The sequence below is a fragment of the Anthonomus grandis genome, chromosome 13 (genome assembly GCF_022605725.1).
Source record: "Anthonomus grandis grandis chromosome 13, icAntGran1.3, whole genome shotgun sequence".
NCBI lineage: Eukaryota > Metazoa > Arthropoda > Insecta > Coleoptera > Curculionidae > Anthonomus > Anthonomus grandis.
The window spans coordinates 12415685-12425556 of record NC_065558.1 but is presented as its reverse complement, the minus strand read 5'-3'; the positions used below and the strand labels follow the sequence as shown (position 1 = coordinate 12425556).

Genomic DNA, 9872 nt, shown 5'->3' with positions numbered 1-9872 from the left:
AGGTAAGGCGAATGCCGAAAAGTTTCCAGATAAATGGATAGGGCGAAGGGAGCCTATAGAATGGCCTGCTAGATCTACCGGATATAACGCCGTTAGACTTTTTTCTATGGGGTCATTTGAAATCTATTGTGTTTACTCCCCAACCTGAAAGTTTAGATGAACTTCGTCAACGCATCATCGACAGCTGCCATGATATCCCACACTATGTTTTTGAAAATGTCCGTCAGGAATTTGAACATCGCCTATATCATTGTTTGGCCAAAAACGGGAAACATTTAGAACGCTTATTGAAATAAAAACTGATATTTTCATGTTTTTGTTTTCTATCTGAACAAATTAAGGTAAATAAAGATTTTTCTAATTTTCTCAAAAACGAATCGCCGGATTTAAAAAAATCAAACATCAAAATAAAAGAATTCGAAAGACCTTTTAAACAAGCTATTACTCGATACCCCTTGCCATTTAAAATTTTTAAGGGGATGACCCTGGAGGGCAATGGGTGAAGTAATTTTAGGTTAAAAAGTTGTCCCCCTTGACAAACCTTTTGACGTATTTCGGCGTTTTTTTTTTTAAACAGTGGTTTTCGATAAATCCGTGGTGGGAAGTCTTCAAATAAACACCCTGTATATACCCATAGATTGCGACTCAAGTGTCAGTCTTCTTATTAAAGGAAGAGTTCTTTTCAACAAAACATTTGAACAAAATCCATGATTTTTAAAATTTTATTCAGTTTCTAGAACCGTAAACACCTGCCGAATAATACCAAAAAAAAGAGGCGAATCCTACTTATGTATATAAAAATAAATATGTATGTATAATAAAACCAAACACAAGATCACATAGAAACAGAAAACTAACAGCAGGCCCATTAGTACATATAATATTATAATATTTATTACCATCAATTAAAATTACATACTAAAAAGTGTGATTAACTATAAAAGATTGCGACATGTAACTAAACCGTTTCCAGTCGGTACTAAAAATTTGAAAACATACCTAATATTGTTGCTTTCCTCTCATAATACATATATTACATTTAGGTTAAAAGTACTTGTGTTATGTGTGTCATCGAAATGGATAAGTAAGTTTTCCTCATTTAGAAAGAAGCGCAAACAATTGACCTAAATTAATTAATCTATTGATGCACGCATTGCATTCCCGGTCCGTGCCCGTGACCTTCCTCATCGTCGCTGGCATAAGCTTCGCCCCTGTGTCCAGAATGGGAACTTCTGTCGTTCGGATCGTATTCGACCAAATCGACCTCCTCCACGTGTTCGCCTTGGGGCAAAACGAATTCAGGCCTCGGCGGCAATAACGTTTCCAATTTCTTAAGCATAGGCTCCGGAGCGAAATGATTTTCCGGGAACTTAATATTGAAGGTGATAAATAGATTTCCCTTTTCAAAGGGATTCTTGTATATTGGCATGCCCTCGCCAGTTACGATTTTCACATCGCCAGGCTTTATCACTTGGCCGGGCGGGTGCTTGATCAACAAATCACGCTTGTCCAAGTGATGGACGACAAACGAAAATCCACAAAGTGCCTCGGTTAGCGAAATGGTGTGTTTCATGTGCAAGTCATTGTCCTGTCGTTCGAATATCTCGTGTGGCTTTTGTTGCAGAATAATTACTACGTCACCGGCTTCGACGTCGGGTTGTTGATCGCCTTCGCCTCTAAACACGATTTTTTGTTGATGTTTCATGCCCTTATCGACGTGAACTTCTAAGATTTTTGTTTCGTTACACACTTTTTTGCCCTTGCATGTACCACATCTGTCTTTTTCTTTGATAAACTCGCCGCTTCCGCGACAATCGTTGCAACAACTTTGTACCTGAAATAAATTAAAAGGTTTATCTCTATCCTTTGCAAATAGTTATACACAAAATTTAAAAATGTATGTAACTCTCGATTTCTTGGAAAATTTAACACAATTTATTTGCATTTAATAGTGCCATTATCCAAATGGTAAAAAGTCTTCCAAAACCTGTTTCAAAAACATGTTGAGTTTTGAAACCTGTATTAGAAAAATTACGTATTTTTTTATAACCATTTTAGACCTTTTTTACCCCCCTATGTAAGATTTTGTTGAAAATCCGGTCGAACCCCTATCCCGTCAAATATTAAGGCGAATTTTTTTTTTGCTATTTATGTAATGTGATGGATATACATTTCATTTTTGAAGAAAGCTGTGGAAACACGATGGACGGAGTAATCGGTACTTCTGACCCAGGTATCTTTCTGCTTTTTCATATTGCTTCAACATCAAGCCACTCTGCATAGTAAAACCAATGATGCTGAGCAATAAGACAGAGATTTGTACCATATTTACGCTGCAATATTGTCAAAGGTTGAATTTTGTGTTTGGGCACATTCATCACCATGAATGGCTCTCTTAATGATTAAATAGATTTTTCTTTTATGCAAGATAGACAGCGCATATATCGCGAGTACGTTCTTCGATACTGCATCAAACACTTGGGCAGTAAACATTCTTGTTCTTAGTATGCATATCTAATTGTTTACCTAATAAATTCTAATATATATTTGGTAGGCAAAATCAGGAATAATAACCCATTTATTTATGCAATTGATTGGTCCTTGAGAAAACAGTTACATATATCTAAATAGTATATTCAAAATATCAGGAACTAACATACCTGTTGGGCCATTCCTGGGCCTAAACTCCTATAAGACACTTTGATACCACATCCATTGCAAGACTGGCACTTTTCTGGGGCTTGGCCAGTCTTGTTTCCTTTACCACCGCAGCTTGTGCAGATCACATTTTTGCTTAACTGTAACTTTGAGGTCTTGCCATTGTACATATCTTCCATGGTAACCTGTACAAAAAAAATTATAGTGGTACTAATAACTATGCCTCAAGTGGAATAATTTAGCTATAATTTGAGTTTACTGACCTTTAAAGGATGAACAGTATCTTCTCCTCTGTGCCTTCTTCTACCTCCACCACCGCCAAACCCACTGAAACCTCCAAACAAGCCACCTCCAAAGAGATGGGATAGAAGATCATCTCCTCCAAACCCGTCATGTCCTCCTTCTTGCATACCTTCAAAAAATAAATTTACAGTAGTAGTATTTCTTTGTAAACTACATACAGCAAATATACTTTTATAGTGAGATCTATCAAATTTAATCAGCAATTCAAAATTGCTTAATATAAAAAGTGTCCTAATAGTAGTACTGTGTATTAGGTTGGTAGTATAGACTACAGAATATATTGTAACACCTTATCTACATAATACAGTAGACTCGCGTTATACTGAACACACTGTCTAGTGAACTATTCTAAATAGTGAACAGACAATTTTTCCTTAATGTATTCTATCAAGTGAACAAATTGATTCTCGAAATAGTAAACCCAATAGTTTTCTTAGATAAACAAACAAGTTAAGACAAGAAAAAGATATTAAACGGTTTGTTTCTTTTCAGGCAATTAGTTTTTTTTAGTATTTGGATGCAGTAGGTCGCATCACGCCGCCAGAATAATTATGGCAAAAATTAGAAAGCATTTAACCTTAAGCGATAAAGCCAAAATATTAGAATTAAAGAAAGGTGTCGGAGTGACCGTTTTGTCTAGACAATATGGTGTTGTTAAATCCACTATATGCGCGATTCGTCACAGAAGGATAAAGATTTTGAAACGAGTCAACAGTACTTTCACAGGACCTGGAAAAGCGAAAACTCTGAGACAATCAGAGTGTCCTAGAATGGAAAAAGCTTTATATAAGTGGTTCTTAAAAACAAGGGAGAGAAATTTTCCGGTAACTGGTTTAATGATCCAAGAGAAGGCCAAGTTACTTCACAGTCAATACAAGGAATCTCCTTCTTTTAATGCGAGCAGTGGTTGGATGCAACAGTATAAAAAACGTTTTGGAATACGCTTCCTAACGATTTCAGGAGAAAAATTATCGTCAGAACCCGAGCTTGTTGATCCTTTTAAAAGAACTTTACGCCTAAAAATAAATTAGCTTCAGCTAACAAAAGAACAGATTTACAATGCCGATGAAACTGGTTTGTATTGGAAACTTCTGCCCGGAAAGACATATGTAGCTCGCGAAGAAAAAACTGCCCCAGGTAGGAAAACCGAGAAACAAAGAGTGACTTTTCTAGCATGTACAAACGCGGCAGGTACTCACAAAGTTAAACCATTAATTATTGGGAAAGCAAAAAATCCACGTTCGTTTCGAAGTTTTAACTGTCCCGTCCGTTATAGAAACTCCAAAACTGCTTGGATGACGGCAGCAATTTTCAAAGAATGGTTTCACCGAATGTTTATTCCTGAGGTAAGTTTTGTCATAGGAAGACTTTTTACGACGAAATTTTACCATTTTTGTATAACTTACCTGACACAAAAGAAACTAATGACCAAAGTGAAAGTGATGGAAACGATCAAGATGATGGAGTACAAGAAGAAATGGTAGTAAATAAGGAACGAGTGACAACAAATTCGGCAATAAAGTCGATTAACAACATCATTCAATGGGCCGAAGAAAATGAAGATAAAGTGGAATATTCTAGTATACTCGTTTTACAAAACTTAAGGAATACGATGTTGCAAACAGGACTAAAAACAAACAAGCAAACAAAAATTACGTAATTTTTTGAAAAAAATAGATTAGATTGCCGTTTTCTTATTTTATTTTAATTACATATGTAATATTTTTTCTGTTTCGCATTATTAAAGTTAGTTTTCTAAAGACAAACGTTGCTTTAATACGTATATTAAAAAAGAATTTGATAGAGTGAACAAATTGATATAGTGAACTGAATGTGCATTAATCAGTTCACTATATCACGAGTCTACTGTATTAAAAGTGACCAATAGCAAAGTTTTTGAAGTTAAATGTGAGTGACAATTACAATATTTTATGCTGTAAGAAATGTATAAAGCATACTTTCAGGTAATGTAATGTATCTGATGTAAGAAAATTCTCACAGTAATATATAGAATTATATAAAATCCTAGGATAAATTTCAGTGTAATTTTAATTTATTGAGAGAAAGACAATTTGCTTTACTATTGATTTAATTTGATCTCAGAGTTCTAAAAACCCTTACCATCAATTTTTGAAGGGTGGTGTATTGCAGCTTATTAGGCACACCTATAAAAATATATGTTATTAATTTAAATTAAAAACAGAATGAATATGCAGATTTCCAAAATCTGTTTTCTGGAATCTTTCTTATTGATAAAAGAAAACATGATGGGCTCTATATTACAAAACTCAATTAACTGAATAGCCTTGGGTAATAAATTTTAGGTGTGAATTTTTTAATAGGAAGATTTTATTATTTATTCAATTCAACAGTTATAACAGGATTTTTACCCAATAAGAATACAAATCACAAATACTTACATTTATTTTTAAAAATGCTAAAAAGCACAGAAAAATCACAATTATTATGTAGGGAGTTAAAACCTCTTTGCATCCAGGTAATTGGAGTATGAAACCCATAATTAGTTCTGTAAAATCCACACTAAATTCTACATTAAAATTTAAGAGACTCAATAAATTTGGAGCATCAATCAAGCCATTAATTAATTTGTACAGAAACAAAAAAATTTGCTGCCATCTTTGTGATGCAATAAAGAAATTTCCAATAAAATACATGTCTGGTCATAGGTCAACTTGGAAATATCCAAAAGCAACTTACAAGGGTAATATTTGAAAAACTTATTTTGCACCTTCTCACTATCTTGAATATGAATATCTTAATTGGGAGGACACAGTATATAGTAATACTCTAAACAAGGGCAAACACATAATATAAAAGTTTCATAATTTCAGGAGAAAAATATTTGTAATTATGCTGTATAAAACCCAGCTTGTTACAAATTGCATTTATATGGTTGTGAAAATTTATCTAAATCATAAAAAACTTTGCCCCTTTAATTGAGTTTTCATTGACCAGAAAATGTAAACTAGACCTAATTATCTTTTTTTTATCTTTACAAATTATTTTGTTTTTCACATACACAATTTTCCATTTGAAAGATTACTTTTTTACTTTTGATTTAATTTTTTTACAAAGTACAAATTGTTTATAATGTATTTAATGGTAAGCATGAAATAAATATGTACTTGAGTACAGTGAAATCTAATAAGAATTTTGTAACATTGTTTACAACTCTTTACACACACATTTGGCAATGTATCTATCATGTAAAAATAGAATTAGGTATGTTGTTAAATGCCATAAATATTTATTTGCTTTTTTTAACATATAGTGGTGATTCAAGACCTTACATTCTATAATAATCCTCCATAAATTTCATATAAATAGCATAAAAAATATAACTCCAAAAAAAGAATGAAGTAGAGTTTAAATCATATTTATAAGTGTTTTAGCAAATCCTAAGAGATATTTTGAAAGCTGGTTGGTCTTAAAATCAGGGACTTTTTTAAAATAAACTAGAGAATACCTTATATACATATTGTTGTTACATTTGACATAAATCCCATGCTACTAGTGACCTGTATTTTTATCACTGTGTTAGGGGTTGTAAATATGCAGACAACACACATCAGTTCTGTTAGCTGACAATGACTGCTAAGTAAACATTTTAAAGATCTATCAGGGGGTGGAACTCAAGTGGCAAACAAAATGCATCAGTGGTGTGAAAATAACTCACTGCAACTCAATATTGAAAATAAAACTTTTGGTTTTGACTAAGAATATTACACAAACGATTTATTATTTGGTACATGTCCAGTCAATACTAAATTATGACAACCTCTTATGATGTGGACTGCTAAAGATGCAAACAAAGATTTATTACACAACAGAGAAGACTTATCATACTGGAATGTCTCATAGGGCATAGAAAGGCTTATGACAAACTCTTTAACTAGTGGTTAGAAAAAAATCTGACAGTATAAATTGAAGAAGCCATGAGTTAAGAGTATCAATTCAAACTTCATAGTTTTTGTTATATACAGATCAATTTCTGTCTAAAAGTCTAAATGTTATTATGATTTTATTATATGTGTATATTATGGATAAGGCTTAACTATTATTATGTGTAAAGAGAAATATTGTAAATGCCATGTGCATTAATAAACATTTTGATTATGAATAAACAAAACTGATATAGGGCAGAACTTAAAGGTTTGGGAGCTACCATCTTTATGAAGAGAAATAAGCATAGTATCTTATGGAGAAAAAATGATTGGTTAATAGCAACTCTGACCAGAGAAATAGTCCTTCAGGCCCAAGTCCAGTTCAACAATCCGTCAATGAGAAGATTGTCTACAATCGTCAATGATTGACCCACTCTCCTTCTGCCTATTTACTAATATTAACTGAAAATGTGTGAAAATGCACAAAGATGTATCTGTTACATTTCATGATGTGAATCAAAATTTACTTGAAATTAACTATATGTATCTATTATCTTTAATTAGGCATTTCTATGATATTATAATCTGCATATGTGCTTAGCATACTTGAACCTATTTTTTATTTTTTAATATTGTTTGCAACATGGAAGTAAGTAAATTCATATGAGGGGTCAGAATTAATATAAATTTTATGTTTAACTAAAGTTTATATATGGAATGGTAGTTAGAATACTAAAAAAGTGAGAACTTTCCAATGTGTTTTAATATTCTGTTATTTTTTAATTACATTTACAGTGCATAACGTTAAGAATGGTCTATTAAGCTGTTTGGAGAAAGGTCTGAACTGTTATTCTTGTAATCACAAATACATTGACATAAGAGTAAATACACTCATGACAAGTTTTTGTATTACATTATGTTGCGTGGTCCTTTTACAGTTATTAAGCAAAAATTTATAATTACATTACAAAGCAAAATCCATACCTTTGAGACCAACTCTGTCATAAAGTTGCCTTTTCTTGGCATCTGATAACACCTCATAAGCATAGCTTATTTCTTTGAATTTATCTCCGGCTTCAGGGTTCTTGTCGGGATGAAATTCCTTGGCTAACTTACGGTATTGCTACGTATAAAAGAAATTGAAAAAATAGTAATTAAGGGTAAAACTTCAGTCCACACTGCCGGATCATTGCCTAGCCTTGAAGGTTTTACGCATCACATTTTGGACATTTAGCATGATGCAATGGGCACGGCAAGTAAACGGAATGATAGGGGGTAGATTAAAGTATTGAATCTCGTACTTACTTTCTTAATTTCACCATCGGAAGCATTTCTACTAACACCTAAAATATCGTAGAGCTTATTGTCTGCCATCTTTCTAAACAAGGAACCCAAAGGCAAATGAAATTATAGAGATTTCTATATTCTAGACATGCGTCATTCGGCTAGTTTTGACACTCTGTCAAAGTTGTCACTTGTCAAAGACCCTAATTGTATTGCCAACATTTCTGGGGTCATATTCCTAAATCGAGTAAGGAGCCAACGTCCAAAATACGAGACGTTATGACGAAAAATTGTTTCTTCTTACATAAAATTTAGCGTGACACGCTAAAAATAAAAACAAAAATGTATTAGGTCCAATATTTTTTAAGAACTGTAAAACCACAAGTGGGTTTTGTTCAAACTCCATCTAAAAGAATAATGTTTTGAGAACAATATCCATGTACGCAATACAGCGCTACAATGTCGCTGTTGGGCATATATGGGTTTACTTAACCCATTTGCTATTTACCCCATTAACTCGTATCTTTCATGTACATAGCTATAGAAAACAAGGTACCCAAAAAACCTATCTACGAAGGGGTCAAGATTAACCTCATTAAATGCTCTCATTATTTTGGTGATGCAAACATAGCAGGATTCTGACATCTATAATTGATATTGACATTGAATGGTACAGTTTTCAAAATATCAGGACAATAAAAAATGCTATTTTATATTTTATACAATGTGAGTAAATCTGATCGAGTTCCCCTTGCTTCAAGACTATCGATTCATTACTTACTGACCATAAAAAAACACTATCAACATCAGCTTGTTGATAGTGTGTTGCGCATCAATAGCGGATTTTATCACCTTGTACAATTGTAGGTTGTCTGTTAATAATAAAAATTCCGAGTAACGTATAGCACAACAAAGGTCATTAATAAATAAAATGAATAAAATAGGCCATGTGTGGGAACCCTGAGGCACACCGAAAAAAAATTGAATTTCTTCAGATATATATTTATACGCACCAATTAAATACTATTCGACAAAAATCCTTCAATCTACTTCAAAAGATTATCGCTCAGACCCATCGCACGCAACTTTGGAATGAGATGTCTATGGCTCACTCTGTCAAACGCCTTCGAAAAGTGTAAATACTGTCCACCTGACTATGGTAGCATCCAAAAAGTACTGCTGATATGTAAGCAAATTAGTTCTGGTAGATTTACCCTCAGAAAAACCGTGTTGCTAATGTATAATTATGTTCCGCCTATGCCATGAGAACTCTCTGGCAAAAAGGCTGTTAATAATTTTGGGTATTTCAGATTGAATGCTTACACCCATGCAGTTGGTAATGTCATTTTTATTAGCATTCTTATATATCGGAGTCAAGAAACTTGTTTTCCAGTAATCTGGAAAACATCCTAAATCAAACGAAAGGCAAAACAAATAATGTAGGGGTTTGGTTAGGAACACACACAATTTTTTAGTAAGACTGATGGTATGCTATTAGGTCCATAAGAATATTTAGTTTTGTGGCTAAACTGGTTAGGAACACACACAATTTTTTAGTAAGACTGATGGTATGCTATCAGGTCCATAAGAATATTTAGTTTTGTGGCTAAAAAGCGAAGTGTCAAAGACAGGTGTACTTCTGATCTAGGGGCCTGTCGCATTTTTGTATCTTTCTTCCATATCTTTTCGAAGTCTTTTGCAGACATTTGTAGAAAGTTTTTC

The 9872-nt window shown here is 33.2% G+C and overlaps 1 protein-coding gene across 1 annotated transcript; it reads right to left on the bottom strand.

Moving 5' to 3' along the window:
• Positions 1-708: 708 nt before the first annotated feature.
• Positions 709-8333, bottom strand: LOC126744105 (dnaJ homolog subfamily A member 2-like). Its single transcript, XM_050451452.1, has 5 exons — positions 8172-8333; positions 7851-7989; positions 2922-3070; positions 2661-2843; positions 709-1834 (listed from the first exon to the last, which is right to left on the bottom strand). The coding sequence occupies exons 1-5, from the start codon at positions 8238-8240 to the stop codon at positions 1139-1141; spliced, it is 1236 nt and encodes a 411-aa protein (XP_050307409.1). The 5' UTR covers positions 8241-8333; the 3' UTR covers positions 709-1138.
• Positions 8334-9872: the final 1539 nt, after the last annotated feature.